General features: G+C 53.6%; 1 protein-coding gene across 2 annotated transcripts; it reads left to right on the top strand.

The window, feature by feature from the left end:
- Positions 1-3,178: 3,178 nt before the first annotated feature.
- On the top strand, positions 3,179-18,530 carry SPI1 (Spi-1 proto-oncogene). Of its 2 annotated transcripts, none has more exons than XM_072790699.1 (5): positions 3,179-3,446; positions 6,103-6,202; positions 16,476-16,663; positions 17,501-17,663; positions 18,092-18,530. In XM_072790699.1, exons 1-5 carry the CDS (start codon positions 3,402-3,404, stop codon positions 18,409-18,411), a joined length of 816 nt encoding a protein of 271 aa, XP_072646800.1. In that variant the 5' UTR covers positions 3,179-3,401; the 3' UTR covers positions 18,412-18,530. The 2 variants fall into 2 exon arrangements, with proteins under 2 accessions (XP_072646800.1, XP_072646801.1); XM_072790700.1 differs by having other exon boundaries at positions 3,181-3,446; positions 6,106-6,202; positions 18,092-18,526.
- Positions 18,531-20,446: the final 1,916 nt, after the last annotated feature.

Below are 20,446 nucleotides of genomic sequence, written 5' to 3'. Positions count from 1 at the left end.
TTTTTCGCCTCTCATTCCCTGGAGCCCCCAAGATATTTTGTTTCAAATCCACTTCTTACTGAAGAGAATGAGGTACCTGCTGGACCCTCTCCGGTCCCCCTTCCTCCACTGCAGAAGGAGGAGGCTGTCCAGTCTCGGCTCTCCCTCCCCTTTGCCCTCCTCTTCCCCCAGGCTTGCTTGTTCTTTCTTATCTCACCTCTGCTCCCTTCTTTGACTCTTTCTCCCATTTTTTTTTCTCTTTCTGTTTCTCTTCCTCTCCAATCCTCCTCCCACTCCCGCCCCCATCCTCCTTGCCCTTTCTGCGCTTGGCTTCTTGGCTTCTCAGTCTTTTTCCTTCTTCCTTCCATTTCCTTCCCTCCCCATAAGGACCCCAAAGGCAGAACTGATGCCCCAGCCCTCCACTCACACGCTTGACCCTGGGCAAGTCACTGACCTCTTGGGCCTCAGTTTAACAGATGGTTGTCTTGGTTACGTGAGATCACATGGGTGGAAGCGCCCAGCACAGTGTTGGGCACTCAGAAAAGTATTGCCCCCTCCCTTACCTTTAGGAACTCTTAGCCTCCAGGCGTTGGATTACCCTTCTTGCTGTTCTGAATTGCTTAGAATCTGGGTGCTACTAATCCAATGGTTTTGAATAACAGTGGTCTCTGGGGTTGTGAGGAAGGGAAGAGGCCCCTGGTGCATTTTGGGAGGAGAGGAAGTGGAAGGAAGGGTAGGGAGGGCTTGCTGGTGTGTGAATGGACACACATATTGGTGTTCACTGCACAGACAGTGGAGTTATTCTTGCCCATTTTTAAAGCTTGGTGGCCCTGGATCCTTTTCGGGCTTCCGTATCTGGGCCCCTTGGGCTTGGGATAATGGAATCTTTCTTCTCCTGGGGGGCCTTAAGACTTAGGCCTGAGGAACACATAGCTGACAGGGTATGCTGTCTGCCTCGTGGAGCTGAGGGCCACACTCCCTGCTTCCAACCAGCACAGGTTCTGCGTCTGTCCCTGGATGCAACCCAGTTTCCTTGGGCTGACACTCAAGGCTCTTTGCTTATCTTGTCTTGTTTCTTGCCAGAGGATGGGGCCTCACTGTTCCCTTGTTCTTTTCCATCTTCTTGCCTTTGCTCAGGCTGGTTCCTCAGCTGGATGTTCCCTTTTCCTGGCATGTTTTCCTACCTATGGACCTGACCGAATTAATTGTTCCCCAGTGCACTTAGCACCTCTCCCTTGTTCCCTCACCTCCTCAAAGACCATGCTATCTGTTTACATGTGTGTTTCCCTTGCAGGTCTGGGAACTCCCAGGGGCCCAGGACTGCCATATTCACATTTGTGCCCCCTTACCAGGCCCCGCACATAAAAAGTTAGTGATTTAAAAAATGAATTAATAGATAAATATGCATATAAACAAACCAAACCAAACCAAGATGGGAATGAATGAATGAATGAATGAATGAATGAATGAAGACATCATGCAGGACCTGTACTTATGGAGTAAACCCACCCCACACACATGCAGTCAGCTAGGACATGGCCTTCTTGATGGGGAAGTGAGGAACAGGGATGAAACTGATGCCCAGTCAGCAGCCTCTCCCTTACTCTTGGGGAGGGGCCTTGGTCAGGTTCGTAGGGAGTCCTGAGGACTTGTGACCTTGACCCCTTGGAGAGTCCCAAGTACAGATTCAAAAAATCAGTGAAGATGGAAGTGAAATAGATCTAATAGTGAACCCAGACCTTGTGAATCCCTAGTCTCTGCTGCCAGTGAGGAAAGAAACTCTTGGGGGCCTGAGATTCCACTGACAGGAAGGAGGCAGGCTAGTCTTAGTGGGAAGAAGGTAGAAAATAAAGAGTTGGACTACACATGGGAAGAAACTGAATGCTCAAAAAATTCTTCTCCAGTGCAGTGGACTCACTGGGGATCAATGGATCAAAACTGTCTCTGTTCATCCTTCTGTCTTCCAGACTAGATCAGGAGGTCTCTGAAGGTAGGGATCTTGTCTGAAACTTCTATTTTCCCATCACTCGGCATAGAGCCTGGAGGTCAGTTAATATTGGCAGGATGCATAGGCAGATAGATGAATGGATGGATTGATGGATGGATGGATGCATGGATGGATGGGTGGATGGATGGTTGGGTCAATGGATAGGTGGTTGGATAAATGGATGAATGGATAGATGTGTGAATGCATGAATAAGTGGACAGATGGGTGGATGGATGAATAGGTAGATGAACAGATTGAGAGCTGCATATACAGTGGATAAACAGATGAAAATATAAGTGGATTAATAACAGATGGATGGGCTAATATATGAGCATTTCAATGGCTAGATGGACAAGTAAATAAACAGGTGAGTGGATGTATGGGATGGACCAGCAGATAAATGGATGGACAAATGCACAGCTAAATGAACTAATAAACGAATGTATGGTTGGCTTGATGGGTGAAAAGATGGATGGATCTTGGGTAGGAAAATGAATGGATGGGCCAACAAGAAAGGTTTTTAAACTAGGAAGACTAAATTGATATTCAGGTATTGGTAGGGGTGGGGAAACTGAGAAATCTGGGTTGGGAATAAAGCCCCTAGAGATTTGGAAGAAGTGGGGGTACTCAGAAAACTGGGAGGGAAGGTTGTAAGAACCCAGGAGCCTCCTCTGGTGGAAGGGAAGCTGGTATGAAGGAGCTCAGGGAGGGGGAAAGTAGCACTGTGCTGAGGACCCTGTCCTGGAGCCCAGCCCCAAGGCAGATAGAATATAAGAGCTGGAGACCCAGATTCCAGAAGAGCCAGGCCTGACACGCTGGTAGATCACACCACTCAGGCTGACCCCCAAAAGTGAAGGCCCCAAGAAGCCACCCCTACCAGTTTTGGCCCCAAGCAAGAGACTGTTGGCCACATGGGAATCTCAAAAGCAGTGGGTATTAGTGGGGTTAGGAGTTAGGGGGCCTCAGCAGGGCCTGGGGGGCAGCACTGGCCTCCCTGCGGTCGAGCTAGCCTTCCTCCCTCCTCCTCTTTCTCCTCACCCCAGCCTCCAAGACCGCCCCTCACAGCTCCAGCTTCCTCTGGGCAGGGGGTCTGGCCCCCATGGTCTCTCAGGCCAGGCCCTGAAGCACCACCTGCCCCAGCCCAGCCTGAGACTTCCTGTAGCGCAAGAGATTTATGCAAACGGGCTGGGGCGGTGATGTCACCCCAAGGGGACTATCTCCCAGTGGCAGGCCCTTCGATAAAATCAGGAACTTGCGCTGGCCCTGCAATGTCAAGGGAGGGGGCTCACCCAGGGCTCCTGTAGCTCAGGGGGCAGGCCCGAGCCCTGCGCCCGCCCCGAGTTCGTCCAGCCCCCCGACGGGGCGCCCCATCCTGAGGGGCTCCGCACTGGCCCCCACCGAGGCGGGGGACCTGACCGGCTCGGAGCTCGGCTGGATGTTACAGGCGTGCAAAATGGAAGGGTTTCCCCTCGTCCCCCCTGTGAGTACCGGGGCTCCTCTGCGATCCTGACCCGCGGCCCGCAGCCGCCCGTCCGCCTGCCCAGCAGCCCAGCAGCCCAGCAGCCGGCCGGCTGCCCCCCGGCTCCCTATCTGTGGGAAGCTGGTGTTTCCTCCCTGGAGCTCCTGGCCCGAGACCCGGCAGGGGCCGTTGGCTTCTTCAGAGCAGGCCCTGGCGGCCGAGGGTGGGCCCACGGTGGGGCTGTGATCGGTGGGGCCTGAACGGTTATTTATAGATGGGGCTTGGGTGGCGGGTTGGTGGAGCTCCTGGGCAGGGTGCCGGGCTGGGGATGGTGAGGGCGGTGGCAGAGAGATGGCGGAGGAGGAGATGGGGAGCCTGGTGCGAGGGGAAGCCGGTCCCCAGAACAGTAGAGGCGTGAGGGCAGGAGGCCATAGGCCAGAGGTCTCTGGCCCGAGGCCTGGATGCTCCTGGAGACTGAGGCTGGTTTGTGTCTGGGTCTCCAGTGCCCGCTCTGGGGCCTGGCCCAGGGGACATGGCTGTTGACCCGGGGTCTGGGCCTCGGGCCGGCAGGTCCCCAGGGGCTGGGCGGCAGCGGGGAGTGGAGCGGAGACTGGGACGGCTGTTGGGTTGGGGCACTGGCCAGGGAGCAGGGAGACCAGGCAGGTGCTGGAGCGGGCCGTCTGGGGTAGGACCCAGCAAAGCGGAGGCTGCAGTGAGGGCAGGGGCCGAGGGTGGGACAGGGCTGGGACTGGAGGTGAGGCGGCAGGAGCCCCAGGGGACCCCTGGAGGGGAAGGGCAGCAGGCGGGGGCCGGTCCCCACTGCTCGTGCCCTCCATGACAGTTGCAGCCTTGGGCAGGTGCAGACCTGGGCCCCACAGGGGGGACCCCTCTCTCTTTCCCACCCTGTGCCCGCTCAGCAGGGCCCAGGGCCGGGGAGCCCTGGGGGAGCCGGGAAGGGCTTGGCAGGGCCTGCCCACCTGACTCAGCTTTCCCGGACCAGAGGCAGCTCCCTGCCCCCGCCTCACCCCAGCCAGGCCTCAGAGCCCCGGGAGGCACCCCAGCCCTGACATCCTGCTGTTGGGCTGCGCTGTCTGGAAACCAGGGGCTGGGTTCCCGGCCTTCTTACTGGCCAGACACAGACAGCCAGCTGTAGCTGGCACCCAGCCCCAACCCCACTCCCCCATCCACCACCAAGAAGGTAGTGGAGGGCAGGCAGGGGGGAGACAGAGAGGGTCCCAGGAAGAGCCAGGTCTGCCTCAGGAAAACCACAGGTCCAGAAGCTTGACCACACTGTCTCTGACCCTTGACCTCTCAATCCCCCAATCTCCCCAAACACACCTGAGCAGGAGGCACATCTCCTTGGGTGGCTACACCAAACCCCTTAGGGGCTACTCTGCGTACTCCTGGGAAGGTGGGCTCCCAAGACATCTCAGCCTCCCACCCAAGCCCCAAGGGCTGGAGTAATTGTTGTGCAATCCCTGGGCACACACTGTGGGGGTGGAAGGAGGCCTGATGACTCTTGTGAAGAATGGGTGTGTGTGTCCCTGTGCCTGCACTAGTACAAGGAGGAGTGGGGGGGGGGGAGGAAGAGGAGGGGGAGAGAAGAGGACAGGGAAGAGTGAGGGAGTGGAGGGGGGGAAAGGGAGAGGAGGACAGGGAGGAGTGAGGGAGTGAGGAGGGGGAGAGGGAAAGAGAAGAGCAGGGAGGAGTGAGGGGGAGGACGGTAAAGGGGAGAGCAGGGAGGAGAAAGGAGGTAGAGGAGGAGGAGGGGGAGGAGGGGGAGAGAGGAGGGGGAATGGGGAGAGGGGAGAAGGGGGATGGGGAGGAGTGGGGAGGAAGAATGAGGAGTGAGGGCAGGAGGGAAGAGAGGAGGAGAAGGGGTATCCCAGTGGGTGCGTCAGAGGGAGGAGGGAGGAGGGAGAGGGAGGGGGCCAGGGCTCTGGCTGGTCAGGCCCGCGTGGTGAACACTGAGGAGCCATGAGTGTGAGTGGCCACGGGTACCTAGGCCCGAGCACAGGCCGTGGGGACTGTGGCGGGAGGAGCAGCATGTACGCAATGACGATGGGTGTGCGGGCGGGATGTGAGTGACCACGATGGGCATGAGCTGGAGCCTGCTGTAAGGTGCCGGAAGGCAAGTGTGAGGATACCTGTGTAAACTCAAGTGGCTGCGTGTGCCTATGGTGTGAGTGTGCGATGGTGAGTGTGAATGCGAGGGGCCTGTAGAGCATGTGAAGGTAGACCATTGGGTGCTAGTTCATGTGTGGGGGTGTGGGTGTCACGGGGAGCGTCTGTGGTTTGGAGGTGTAGGTGTGTCAGCGTGATCATGAGAGAGTGCTTGTGCAAGGTGGGGCCCTGTGGGGGCCAGTGTGCATGTGTGGTTTGAGGAGCAGCTGTGCAGGGGGGAGGGGGAGGCCCGGGGGCCTCCTCTCAGCCCAGGTCCTCTTTTGACCTCTGACCTTTGGAGTCCGGTCAGCCCCTTTCTGCAGCAGCAAGACTCCAGTCCTCCTAGGTCCCCTGTCCCCACCGCGGTCTCCCCAGGTTCCAGGCGGGAAGGGGGCCTGGTGCTGTGCCCAGGGGCAGGGTGGGGGAGGTGGTGGTGGTGGCCGCGGCGCACCAGGGCTGCCACCTGTCCCAGCTGTCCCGCTGCCATCCGAGCCCTGACAGCCTGGTCTCTCAGCAGCCATCGGAAGACCTGGTTCCCTATGACACAGACCTGTACCAGCGCCAAACGCACGAATACTACCCCTATCTCAGCAGTGATGGAGAGAGCCACAGCGGTGAGTACGCGGCCCTCGGCGCCCCACACCCCCGCCCGCACTGATTGAGCATCTTCGTTGTGCCAGGGCCCGAGGTTAGCTCCATCCACATTTATCTTCTCGTCCAGTCCTTGTGGCTTTTCACAAACGAGGAAGCGGAGGCTCAGGGAGCTAAGCGACTTGTATAAGGTCACGCTGCTGGTCGGTGGCACTCCGTCTGTCTGCTCCAGGTCCGACTTTTTCCTCTCCTGCTCCCCCAAGCCCCCAATTCTTCCTCTCTGGTGCCGTCACCCCCTTACTGTACGGTTCACGCTAGTGTAGCCCCTGCTCCCTGCTGTGTTCTCAACCTCCATGGACATGTGGGGCTGGAGCATTTCTTTGTTGGGGGGCCTGCCCTGTACAGTGTAGGATATCTGGCAGTGTCCCTGGCTTCTACCCATTAGACGCCAGAAGTACCGCCAGTCTCCACAACCAGAAAGGTCTCCACACATTGCCAAACGTGTCCTGGGGGACAGAATCAGCCCTAAGAACTGCTCACTAAGGGAAAGGCTCAGAGGGCCTCCTCATCTAGCTGAGGTGGGAGCGAGGATGGAGTATGAGCCAGGGGTTCCTTCCGTGAGTCTCACTGCTCATCCCAAGGCCCAGCCTCCACCCTGGAGCAAATTCAGGATAGACAGGGACAAGCATTGGGTGCCTGGAACCTGGGCAGGGCACCCTGACAGGCCACCCAAAGTGGATCTTGCTATAGTGACAGGACACCCCTGAGCCCAAGTGAGAAGGCCTAGTAATAGGCCTTCCTTGGAGGGTTCTCCTGGAGTGCTGAAATCTGGGCACGCCACACACTGGGGTGTCTGCAGCCCCAGAGAGAGAGGCAGGCTGGAAGCAGAAGGTTTCTCACGGCGAGGCCACACCTGGGGCCCGGCCACACCTGTAGCTCCATTCTTCAGGCACATGGACAGCCTGCCACAGAGGGCACAGCTGCACTGGGAACAAACACCTGGCAGCTACGACAGAGACCTGGAAGCCTTGTCTAGGGAGTGGGTGGTGACTGAGCCTTAAGTCTGCATGTGGGGACACACAGACATCTTTCAGGATCCCAGGGCTCAGGGGGTGTTAAATATCTTTGTTTTCACCCTTCAAAGCATATTTATGATTCTGCAAGCCATGCATCCTCTCTGTGGGAAAGCTGGACAATTTAAGGAGAAAGCTTCCCCCATCCACTTCCCTCCCCAGCTCCCCCAGCCGGTATCAAGGGCAAGCCTCCCTGACCTAAAAGACCAGCCCCTGGTGACCCTGGCACCTAGCAGTTCAGGACCTGAGAGGGTCCCTTTGACCCTGAAGACCGGCTCCCCCTGGTGGCTCCAGGCAGCAGGACGGCCCACTGCCCGCGCACTCAGCAACGCCTGAGCCTGCCGAGGGACCCTTTCCCCTCTGGCCTAACCTCCTCTCAGTTTCACTGGGTTTGAGGGCATTTCCTTTGGGTCTGTTGCAGCCTCAGTTTCCCCTCCTGTAATATGAGGGGGTGTGAGCACATCTAGAAACCAGTTGTTTCTGGTGGCTGGGGCTGATGGAGTGAGCCCTTTGGAGAAAGCCTGCACTTTCTTGGCCCAGTGCCCAGGCAGGTCCCTTGTATCCTGGCTGGGGCTCTAGGAATGACACCTGATTAGACCTCTGAGCACCCTGTTCTGGTCACACCCCAATTCCTTCGGAGACTTGCCTAGAGTACCCAGGTGTCCTGTCCCTACTCCCCACAGCCTGCTCCCATCATTGCCAGTCTGGGCACTGGTGCTGATTTGTGCATCTGTTCTGTCCTTTTTTCTTTTCTTTTCTTTTTTTTAAGATTTTATTTATTTATTTGAGGGGTAGGGGAGGAGCAGAGGGAGAAGGAGAGTCCCTGCTGAGCAGGGAGCCCAATGCGAGGCTGGATCCCAGGACACCGAGATCATGACCTGAGTGGAAGGCAGCCACCCAGGTGCTCTTTTTGTCATTTCCTAATACTTCTTGTCTGAAGACTCAAGAGTCTTCACCCCACACCCCATATCCCCCCCCCCCGCCCCGCCCCAGTTCCTGCATGTCCTCTGGGTCTGCATTGCCAGGTGGTTGAAACTTACTAAGAAGGCACTGGCGCTGGACCTGGGGCTGGTCCTGGTTTCATCACTCACCAGTGTGTGACCTTAGAGCAAGTGACTTAACCTCTCAGAGCCTTTGGTCCCTCATATATGGAAATGAGAGCACGGAAACACTTACCTAGTAGAGTTGTGGCGATTCACTGAGGTAATACGTGAAATGTGTGAGGTCCTGAGTGAGCTTTCAGGACAAAATATATTAGGTTTACTATATGCCCCAGGCAGGGGAGAGGAAGTCGGGAGAGTGGGAGGAACACAGAGGACTCTGTGACAGATCCACAGGTGACAGTCAACCAGCCAGCCACCCACCCATGCAACCACCCACCCTCAAAGCCACCCACTCATCCTTCCAACACTTATCGTCTCTCCACATGTCCACTCATCCCTCACTTGTCCATCCGCCAAATAGCTTCTGATTATAAGCTGTGTGCCAGACACTGTCCTAGGCACTGGAGGTTCCATGATAAGCGAGTCAGACAGAATTTACATCCCAGTGTGGGAAGAGGTGGTGGTAACCAGTCAAATAAGTAGACACGCAATAAGAAGCCCTATAAAAGGCGAAGTAACGTAATGCAGAGCGCCTACGTAGGGGGCACTTCCACTTGGGTTGTCAGGGAAGGCCTCTGAGGAGGTGGCAGCGGAGGCGAAGTCTCAGTGCAGAGAAGGAACATGCATGAAAAGGGGAAAGATGTTCTAGGTAGAGACAGCAGCAAGTGCAAAGCAGTGCTGACCCTGACAGAGGGCCTGGGTGGCCGGTGCATGGGGCGTGAGTGGAGAACAGAGAGAAGCCAGAACAGTGTGTGAGTGGAGAACAGAGAGAAGCCAGAACAGGGCGTGAGTGGAGAACAGAGAGAAGCCAGAACAGTGTGTCTGCCGAGGACAGATCACACAGGCCCAAAGACATGGCAGGAGTTTGGGTTTTAGCCTACAAACAATGGGAAACCATTTCAGGGTTTTGAGCAGGGACATGACATGATCTGAATCATTTTGCGCGCGCGCGTGTGTGTGTGTGTGTGTGTGTGTGGTGAGAAATCTAAACAAATTTTAAATCTTGCATTTTTTATTGTTAAAAATAACAAATACTCATTGCAAAATTTTAAAAATCCTTATCATGGGGGATCCCTGGGTAGCTCAGTGGTTTAGCGCCTGCCTTTGGCCCAGGGCCTGATCCTGGAGACCCCAGATCGATTCCCACATCGGGCTCCCTGCATGGAGCCTGCATCTCCCTCTGCCTGTGTCTCTGCCTCTCTCTCTTTCCCTGTGTGTCTCTCATGAATAAATAAATAAAATATTTTTAAAAATCCTTATCATGTAAAATATTTCCCTCTTCCCAGCCTCCTTCCTCTCTTGGTCCATCCATGCAAACATTTTCTCCCCCCTGTATACTCCTGGATGTCTGTCAATGCATGCACGCGCATGTGTATAGTCTATTCCCTCAACGACCAGAATTGTAGTATCGCACCGATCTGCAACTTGCTGCTTTTTACTTAAGCTGTATCATAGACATTTCTTCATAACACATGTGGCATGGCAGAGATGGATAAAAGCTATTTTTCCGGTCTTCCTATTACAATGCTAAGTAAACGTATACATGAAGATTTGAAATGGAGACTTAGAACACTGTCCATTTATTCATCCACAGACATTTATCGAGTGCCTTCCATGTGCCAGGTGGAGATGAATCTAGCTTGGATTTTTAATTTGCGATATTGTCTACTGTGCTCTCTTGTTCTGAGATGAGACTCTGACTGTAGTCACACACACACACTTCACACATACCAAAACGATTACAGCAACTTTTCCCCAGTTTTAGTGGTGTATCTGATATACAACACCAGGTAGGTCTAAGGCGCATGGCGTCATGACCTGACGTCCGTAGATAGTGGGAAATGATCACCACAGTAAATTCAGTTAACGTTCTTCACCTTATAGAAATACATAAAAGATTTTCTCCTTGTAGAGAGAAGTTGTAGGATCTAATCCTGTAGCAACTCTCAAATAAACCATATGGCATTGGTTGTTGTTGTTGTTGTTTTTTTAAGATTTTATTTATTCATTCCTGAGAGACACAGAGAGGCAGAGACACAGGCAGAGGAGAAGCAGGCTCCTTGCAGGGAGCCCGATGTGGGACTCGATCCTGGGACTCCGGGAACATGCCCTGAGCCAAAGGCAGGCGCTCAACCGCTGAGCCACCCAGGCGTCCCCCCATATGGCATTGCTAACTGCACCGGTCACCACACTGTACATCGTGTCCTCAGCACTTACAACTAGGAGTTTGTCCCCTTTGAACTCGTCCCTCCGATTTCCCCAACCTCAACCCCGGTCTCTGCCAACCACAAACCTGGTCTCCTTGTCTACAAGCTTGGGATTTTTGTTCTAGATTCTCACTTATATGTGAGATCATACAATATTTGTCTTTCTCCATATAGTAACTTATTAAATCAGTATCTGAATTTTCCAGGATTATGACCATGTGAGGATTACTCAGCTGAGCCACATGGTGTACTTTGATTATCTGTACTTTCTCACCGCCCCCCCCAAAAGAGGACGAGGGGCAATGTAGCAAGGAGATAGTACCTTGTTCTGGAGCCAGGCTGCGGGGATTCACACCCCATTTCCCCATTACTATCTGGGGTGACCATGGGCAAGATATTTCACCTCTCTGTGTCTCAACTTCATAATAGTAACTACTTCACGGGGTTGCTATAAGGATTGAGTGAATCACTCTACGTAAAATCCTTAGAACAGTGCCAGGCACACCGTGAATGCTTCATGACATGGATAGGGGTTGTTTCTGATTCTAGTGTCCTAAGGGAGAGTGTGTGAGAGTGTGTAGGGTTTTGTTTTGTTTGTTTTCCTCATGTCTTTATGATTAGCAGTTTGGCTGTGTACAGAAATCTAAGTTGAAAATCACATTTTCTCTGAGGAATTTGAAAACATTTCTTTATCTTCTGGTTACTAGAATTTTTCTTTTGAAGTCAGATGCCTTTTTATGTCCCCTTTCTGTAATGTAACCGGTTCTTTGTTTTTGTTTTTCTGTTTGATTAGTTTTGTTTTGTCTCTGGAAGTTTTTAGTACCTTCTCTCTCTCTCTCTTTAAGATTTTATTTGTTTACTTGAGAGAGAGAGAGAGAGAGAGCAGAGGGAGAGGGAGAAGCAGACCCTCACTGAGCAGGGAGCCCAACGTGGGGCATTTAGTACCTTCACTTAACATCTAGTAGTTCCACTGAATAAGCTTTTTGAAGAGTCACTCTGGCTGCTATGGGAGAATAGATGGAGTGGAGGCCACAGTAGGGACAGGAAGAAAGCACCGAGAGGAAGCTCCTGGAATTATCCAAGCAAGAGATGCTAGTGGCTTGGCCAAAAGTGGTGGTAGTAGAGACAGAAAGAAGTAGGCAGATTCAGGATAGATTTTGAAGGCAGGGTTCATAAAATTTACTGTTTATTCTTATTATGTTATCTTATTTTTTAAAGGTTTGATTTATTTGAGAGAGAGAGAGAGACAGAGACAGAGATAGCAACAGAGGGCAAGAGTAGGGAGAAGAAGCAGGCTCCCTGTTGAGCAAGGAGATTGATGCAGGGCTGAGGAGCCTCCATCCCAGGAGCCTGAGATCATGACCTGAACCAAAGGTAGACGCTTAACTGACTGAGCCATCCAGGTGCCCCTATTCTTATTATTTTAAATTGTGGTAAAATACACATAATATAAAATGGTAGTTCTATTTCTAATTTTTGAGGACCTCTGTATTGTTTTCCACAGTGTCTGCAACATTTTATATTCCCACCCACAGTGCAGAAGCGTTCCAATTTCTCTACATCCTCACCAACAGTGGTTACTTTCTGGTTTTTTTGTTGTTGTTGTTGTTGTTGCTGTTTTTTTTTGTTTTGTTTTGTTTTATTGATAATAGCCATCGCAATAGGTGTGATAGGATTTGCTCTTTGTGAGAAGATTGGTAAAGGAACTAGAGTTCCAAAGTATGACTCCTCTCTATCCTTCTACCTTTCCACGTACTCTTTCATCTTTTCATACCACCAACCATCCGCCCGTCCACCAATGTGTTCACACACCCATCTAATCATTTACTCATTCATCTTTCCAATTGTCCTCTTCACCTGCCAAACCCTCCATCCATCTCTCACAGACCTGCCCATCTAATAAATGTATACAAAGCGTCTCTCCTACACCAGGCACATTGCTAAGTGCTATGGTATCAATAAAATACAAATCCCACCAGATTTATTTAACAGAGGAAATAACTAAAACCTTAATAATTAGGATAACGGTAGAGAGTAACAAGTATGATGAAGCCTGGAGCTCCCCACTCTCTGGACCTCTGGTTCCTTTGAGCAATGTGCAGGAGAGCAGGGTTTCAGGAGCCCGTGTCCAGTGGTCTGTGATTTCCTAAAGTTTTTTCTCAGCCCTTGCCTTCTTAATTCCTCATCTTCCTTCTCTGTCTTGTTCTTACTTCTGCTCCGCTGGGGGAGAACCCTGGGCTTAAGACTGGGATTTCTGCTCTAAGGAGATAAGGTCAACTGAATGACGCTTAAGGCTTCAGTTTTGTGTATGTGTGGAGTTGTTTGAAATATCATTTCGGTTTTGTCTTGGTAACATACAGGTATTAGGGACACCAAAAACACTGAGTAAGAATAGGGATGAGAGGGAAGGACTTTGGTACCAGATCGGGAGCTGGTTTAAAGGGGAGATAATGAGAGATCAAGATGAAAGGGTTTATTGATGGGTGGCTGGATGATGGAGGGATGAAGGGAATGATTGATGATGAGTGGGTAGCTAGCTGATGGATGCATGATGGATGGGTGGATGATGGGCCAGTGCTGGATAGATGAATGGATGGTGGATGGATGGAGGATAGATGATGAATGATGGGTGAGGGGTAGATGGATAAAAGCAGGCAGTAAAGTCGGTATCACCATGACTCTCAATTAAAGCTTTCATTAACAGTCTTGGCTCTCAGAAGTTGTTTGGTGTGATAGGTAGGAGTTCGGTTCCTGGAGGCAGGCACAGGTGACTTTACCAATGCCTGTCTGTGGACACGGGACTTAATCTCTTTGAGTCATAGTTTCCTCATGTGCAAAAGAAAGATCATACTGAAAAAAATAAAAATAAAAACAAAAAAGAGAAAGATCATACTGGTGACCACCTTGTCAGAGCTAAGGTGAGATTAAATGGGAAAGGTGGTGTGAGTACTCAGCATAGCTCCCGGTACGTAAAAATACACGTTAAAAGCCAATTTTTATTGATCATTTGATTGACTATTGATTGAGGCTTACTATGTATGGGGCTATGAAAAGGAGGGTCCAGAGTTGTGCTAAAGAGGCATATCACAGGATGACCCAAGTGACCCAGTGAAAGCACAAAAAGGGGTGAAGCAATGTGTTTGTGAAGAGCCATTTAGAAATGAGGTCCAAAGAGCCCAGGAGTGCTGACCTTTGCACTATGAAGGATTCCTTGTATTGTGTTCTTTCGGAAGGCCCCATGTTTGGAACGTTTCTGCCTACCAGACTGGGTTTATTACATAATTGCCTAAGCACCCAAATCAAGGGTAAAGGTGGTTGCTATTGGGGCTTTTGAAACCTTAATTGTACCTTGAGTCCCCTTCGCAGCTTTCAGGGGACCCTGGGACAGGGTTCCAGAGTTTCAGTGAACAAAGGAACCTCCTGGAGGCCCTGTGAAACTCCAATCTCCAGCTCCCCTCTCGATGCTTCTGATTCACTGGGTCTCCAAGTAGGGCCCAACTCTGACGAAGGTGTACTGAGAACCCCACAGGAAATCCTAGCCTCAGGTTGGGACCACTAGAGTGAGCTCAGGGATCTCATGCAGAGCTAGGACAGAAGGAGGGGGAACAGGAGAGAAAGAGAGCAGTGAGGGGGCCGTTGCCCCACACCTGGAGAGCTGCACACTTGCATGGTCCTCTAAAGCATGGAACTGGAGTGGGTTTGAGTGTGGGGGCTGCTTGGCAGGATAAGGCACACTGTTAGATCTGGACAGTTCAACCTGGGTGGGGAAGGCAAAAATGGGAGGGGCCAGGAGTGGGGCCAGAGGGTGGATCCACCCCTAAAGAGGACCCCAGATTGGCTCACCATATATTTAGAGACCCCCCAGAACAGCCCATCTGTAAGGCACAGAGACAACTCTCCCAGGCAGGGGGACAGCTGTTAACTTGCTGCAAGATGACGGCACAAATTAAATGTTGTTTTGTTTTCCCTTCAGATTTAGATAATTGTGTGGAGGAGTCAGAGACGGTTCTCAGGAGGCTAGGATTTATTCAATGATTCATTTGTTCACTTGTCCCAATATTGTTTGCTGAATGACTGCTGTGTTTACGCCCTGGGAGTAAGGGGGGAACAAAATATTGTCCTCATGGTGCAATGCTGAGGCCCCAGCTCTAGCCTCTGGGAGAATGCAACAGGCCCCCCCAAACTATTTCTCTGGGCCACTGACTGAGATGGCAGGGAGCGAGAGGAAGAAGAGGAGATAAACGTACGTGAAAGTATCTGCCATTTGCTCAAGTGCTAATCTAGGTTCTTTAGAATAATACAGTAGTAGTAATAGTAGTAGTAGTAGTAGAAGATAATATTTATTGAATGGGATTTTATGCTCGGTTCTATTCTAAGCATCTTGCAGGCATTAGCTCATTGAACCCTACAACAAGACTATAAGGTGTGTGTAATTATTCTTTACAGATGATGAAACTGAGGCTTACAGATGGGGGATGACCTGCCATGGGACACAACAGTAAATGGCAGAGGCAGGATTTGAACCCAGTTCTGCCTGACTCTCACATCATGCATTTTCTCTCTTCTGTGCCATGTAGCCTTGTAGAGGTGGGAGTGTGGGCTGCCTGGATTGTGGGTTCAAATGATCTCATGTGTGGACAGGACGTCTGTAACTACCCAGTCGGGTCCCTGACTTTTAGACTGGGGAATTGGCGGCTCAGGGTAGTAAAATGACTTGTGCAGGGTCACACAGCAAAGCCACCACAGGGCAGTATTAGAGAGCAGGTCTTCTGATAACTGGGTCCAAAGCCAAAAAACCCACATTTTTATGGGATGTGTGAATGAATGAGTATACACTTGTGTGGAAAAAAAGAAAAGAAATGGAGACAGATACACACATATACACACACACACAGGGCTGGTGGTGGTCCTTCTGGAGCATTCCAGGGATGCTGCCTTGGCCTAGCATCTTGTGCACTCCCTCTTGGGTCACATGAGAAAATCCCTCTTGTCACTTTCTCACCACATCTTCTTTTGGATCCGAGATTGTACCCAGGAACTCCACAGACATGTGGCAGTTTTGCTTTTTTTTTTTTTTTTTTTTTTCCTGGAAAAGATGTCCAGGGAAACCATGTCCTAGTTCCAAGACAGGGCTCCCGCCGGCATGTGGCCATTCCCCAAACTTGAATCCACCGCACCGCAGACTCTGAAAGCACCTAGGGGGAGTTTCCAGGGGGGGTCTGTGTCCTGGCAACCTTGCCGGAGGACAGATACAGCCACCCAGGGCCACGGCTTTGAAGGGGCAGCGCTGTGGGCCGGGACAAGTTCTGGTGTGAGGAATGTCAGCCGTGTGACTTTGCAATCACACCTTGGCCATGTGACAAGACCGTGTGCGCGTGACTGTGGCCTCAGGAACCACTCTGTGGAGGGGTAACCAGTATTCCCTGGGGGCCTACTCCGGAGCTGAGAGTTTTTACAAACGGGAACTCATCTGTAGCCTCCCAATAACGATTATCCCCATTTTACGAGTGAGTCACCCACCCGAGGCTGGAGAGGTCCCAGAAAGCAAATAGCAGAGCCAGGATTCAGACCCTGACCGTGTCCTGGTGACCACTTGGGAGGCGGGCTAGACTGGCTGCTGGGAAGGCAGGCTTCCCCTCAGGCCTCGGCTCTGCCTGGGTCGGGGCCTCTAGCTGCCGGCCCATTCTGTCACCTCAGTGTCAGCCTCAGTGTTCTCATCTGTAAAATGGGGATGGTGCCTAACAAGGTGGGTGGTGAGACGATGCACCTCCACTTGGAGCCCAGCCGGGCCTGTGATAATAGCCCCCTAGGCCCGGCGTCATGATTTGTGGGGCGGGGGGGGGGGGCGGGAATTACTATAGCGTCTCCCCGCCCCGCACCCAGCTCACCCCCACTGCCTGGCTGTCCCCACAGACCATTACTGGGACTTCCACCCACACCACGTGCACAGTGAGTTCGAGAGCTTCGCCGAGAACCACTTCACGGAGCTGCAGAGCGTGCAGCCCCCCCAGCTGCAGCAGCTCTACCGCCACATGGAGCTGGAGCAGATGCACGTGCTCGACACCCCCATGGCTCCGAGCCACGCGGGCATCGGCCACCAGGTGCGTGCGGCCCTTGCTCCCTTGGGACGGGCCTGCGGTGAGGCCAGCGCTTCGCAGGAAGCTGACACGGGCTCTTACTCAACTCGGCTTCCTGCCCCACAGCGCCAACGGCGGCCGGAGCCCCAACGGCTGCCTCCTGACCCTCTGGCTGCCCTCGTGACCCCACACCCCTTATCTTCTCCTGCCTGCTGATGGACAGAGCCCCTAGAACCTCCTCCCTCCCCGGATCCACCCCTGACAACCCCCAGCTCCCGGCCCCTCGGGGACCCGGCATTCGAGTCACTGGACACTGGCCTCCACTGGCCTCCCCATCTCCACTGACCCCCTTTATTGGCCCTCCTCAGCCCCATGGGCCCTAATCCCAATCAGTGACCTCTGTTAACCTCTATGATCCCTCCCTGACCTCCACTGGCCCTTCCCTCACTTCTCACCCACCTGGTTAAACCCCAGTCACTCCCATACCCTACCTATGGGCCCCTCCTCTCTGCCACCTCTGACCCCAGGAATGTCAGGCCATAGGGCACCTCTGTGCGTTTGGGGAAAGGGTGCCCTGTCCCCCCAGCCACGCAGCCACAATCCAGGGGGCCCAGGATGTACAGGATTCCTGCAGCCCTCAGGCTTCCACAACCCAAGCTCTGTGGGTAGCTGCCCCTGCCCGACCCCTGTAACCTGACGGACCTCCAGCTTCCCCGGCCTTCTCCCAAGTCTTTCTGCACCTTGCTGGCCTCCCCACCCTCTCCTTACCCCCTCTTCTCTTGTTCGGATCACCACTACCTGGCGGCCCTGAGCTGTGAACTGGCCCTCACTGACCTCAACCCTCTTTCCCTGCCTTTCTAGGTCTCCTATCTACCCCGGATGTGCCTCCCATACCCCTCTCTGTCCCCGGCCCAGCCTAGCTCGGATGAGGAGGAAGGCGAGAGGCAGAGTCCCCCGCTGGAGGTGTCTGATGGGGAGGCTGATGGCCTGGAGCCAGGGCCTGGCCTCTTGCACGGGGAGACAGGTAGGGTGGCCCAGCCGTCTGGCCCAGCCCTGACCCTGGCCATATACGGGCCCCGTGCACCCAGCCAAGGCTGTGGCAGCCATGCCACAGAGCTGCGTGTGTGTCTCTATCTGAGCGTGTGAACATTTGCCGAAGTGTGCACCGCATCTGTGACCATCCGTCCTTATTCGTGTGTCAGTGAGCACGTGTGCACAAGTGTGTCGTGAACACACACAGGCATCTATGTGACTGAGGGCGTGTGTCTGTACCTCTCTGGGTTGCATGTGAGCAGGTATGAGTGCCAGGCATGGGCGAGGGAGCCCTTCCCCTGTAGACCACCCTCTCCTCCCGGTTCTTCCCCAGGGCGCCCCACACCAGGGGGGAGGGGAGGGCGGGTCCCTGGGTCCCCAGGTCCCTGGGTTGGGGCGCTGACCCCCTGCCGCCCACAGGCAGCAAAAAGAAGATCCGTCTGTATCAGTTCCTGCTCGACCTGCTTCGCAGCGGAGACATGAAGGACAGCATCTGGTGGGTGGACAAGGACAAGGGCACCTTCCAGTTCTCGTCCAAGCACAAGGAGGCGCTCGCACACCGCTGGGGCATCCAGAAGGGGAACCGCAAGAAGATGACCTACCAGAAGATGGCCCGCGCCCTGCGCAACTACGGCAAGACGGGGGAGGTCAAGAAGGTCAAGAAGAAGCTCACCTACCAGTTCAGCGGGGAGGTGCTGGGCCGCGGGAGCCTGGCCGAGCGGCGCCACCCGCCCCACTGAGCCCCGGCCCCGCACACCCCGCCGGGCCCGCCGGGCCTCCCCGCCGGCCATAGCATTAACCCCTCGCCCGGCCCGGACACAGGGAGGCAAGCTCCCAGGGGCCAGGGACAGGACTGAGGGCCGGGCCTCGCCTCACCCGTCCACGCCCTCCTCCGAGCCCGCCACCCACTCCCTCTCCCCGCCCCCCACCAGGACTCCAACCCCGGCTCCAGCGGGCACACACCCCCCTCCAACCCGGGGCATCTGACCCCAGGGCCTTGCTTAGTGCGACCCGGGGCGCTACCTTGGTTGTTTGAAGTCATCATATTTGTATAAATGGAACCCTTCTACTCCAGCGTCTCTTCCTTCCCCCACCTCGTCCCCGTTAGCTTCCTCAAGAAAGTTATTAAAGTTATTCTAGTGAGTCCTCTTGTAGCCCAGAGTCTCTTTTATGCTGTTTCGTGCATCTTGTCCGGGCGCCCCTGTCTGGTCTGTCTTTTTCTCATTTGTCCATTGGGCGTTGACTGAGGACCCCGCCCCGTCTGGGCGCTGGGGCCATCGGGACACACGACACCACGAGTTAGAGCTGCTGGAGGAAGGGGTCCTAGGGTGTTATCGGGGGAATAAATCATTACAGAGCCCCCTGCGCCTGATATATGGGCTTTTTAAAAATGCCTCAGTGAGGCTTAAAATCTAGGTTGTGGCTCCTGTGAGGATGATGAGGATCATCGTGGCTGCAACGTTGGATTTTCTGGCCATTTATTACGTGTCAACCTCGAGGAGCAAAGTCTAGTATCATCCCATTTTATAGACCGGGAAACTGAATCATGGAGAGGTCAAACCGGTCCATCCAAGGTCACACAGCTTAGGTGAGGGATGGGCCGGATCCCCCCCGCAGGCTGGCTGCTAGGCCCCCTCACAGGTCTGGAATGGGGTGCTGTCGAGCAGGGCCAGGACCAGGAATTAAGCCCCAAAGCATCCTCACAGAATGCATGGCGGCAGGACCCCAATTGCACAGCTGGTCCGGCTTCTAGTCCCCATCAAAAGGGAGAAACAGAAAAAAAAGATGAACCTGGAAGCCCAGAAGCATCTTGCTTCCAACAGTAAGTGACAAGATGTAGCGGAAGCCAGTGTGGGAGTGAGGAAACATCCCAGGGCAGCCAGCAGGTCTCAGAGAACCCAGACTTGGGGCCATTGGCATCAGGGCAAACGCCCTCCAGGCTTGAACTGTGATGTCCCTTCTCAGGTTTCCAAGCCCCACAAGAAGGAAAGGGGTGCTCAGTCCTCTTTGAAGAAGGCTAAGGAGCGGGGGATACAGTCACAGGTAGTTAAAAAGAGGAATAGAGGGATGCCAGGGGGGGTGGCTCAGTGTTGAGCATCTGTCTTTGGTCAGGGCGTGATCCTGGGGTCCTGGGATCGAGTCCCATTTCGGGTTCCCTGCAGGAGCTTCCTTTTCCACCCTCTTCCTATGTCTCAGCCTCTCTCTCTCTGTGACCCTCGTGAATAAATAAATAAAATATTAAAAAAAAAAAGAGGAATGTCTAAGTTTGGGCTACATGGTGATGATGTGTAGAGAACTCCCTCCAGGCCACGAGGGACAAATGACCATTCCCGATATTGCATCTTGCTTGGAGACAGTCATGCCTAGTTTGCTTCTTTCTGTGCAGACACCGATGACCCTGCTGTGACAGGGGGCTGTGGGGGAGGGGGGAAGGCAAAAGTTCATAGAGGAACAGTGTATGGGGGGTGGGACAGAATATTCTGGGTCTTTTTTTGTGTGAATCCTTGTGACTTTGGCAAGAGTCAGCTTTGCCTCTGACGGCAGCCCGGCTCCAGGATCTGTGAGCGTGCCAATTTATCATGCCCTTTCCCTGTCAGATGAACAGACAGACAGGGTTTGGGGTACCCCTGAGACTCACCAAAGGTTGGGGGGCAGAAGCCATCACATTGGACAGGAGGGAGAAGGGACAGGAGCGAGCCTGGAACAATGTGGCCCTGCCATCTCCCTGAAGAGCCTCACTCTCTGGAATTTGTCTATATTTAGCAGGTGGCTGGG

This window comes from Canis lupus, chromosome 21 (assembly GCF_048164855.1).
Source record: "Canis lupus baileyi chromosome 21, mCanLup2.hap1, whole genome shotgun sequence".
Lineage (NCBI taxonomy): Eukaryota > Metazoa > Chordata > Mammalia > Carnivora > Canidae > Canis > Canis lupus.
Note: the sequence above shows the minus strand (reverse complement) of the source record. Positions and strands in the feature narration are given on the sequence as shown.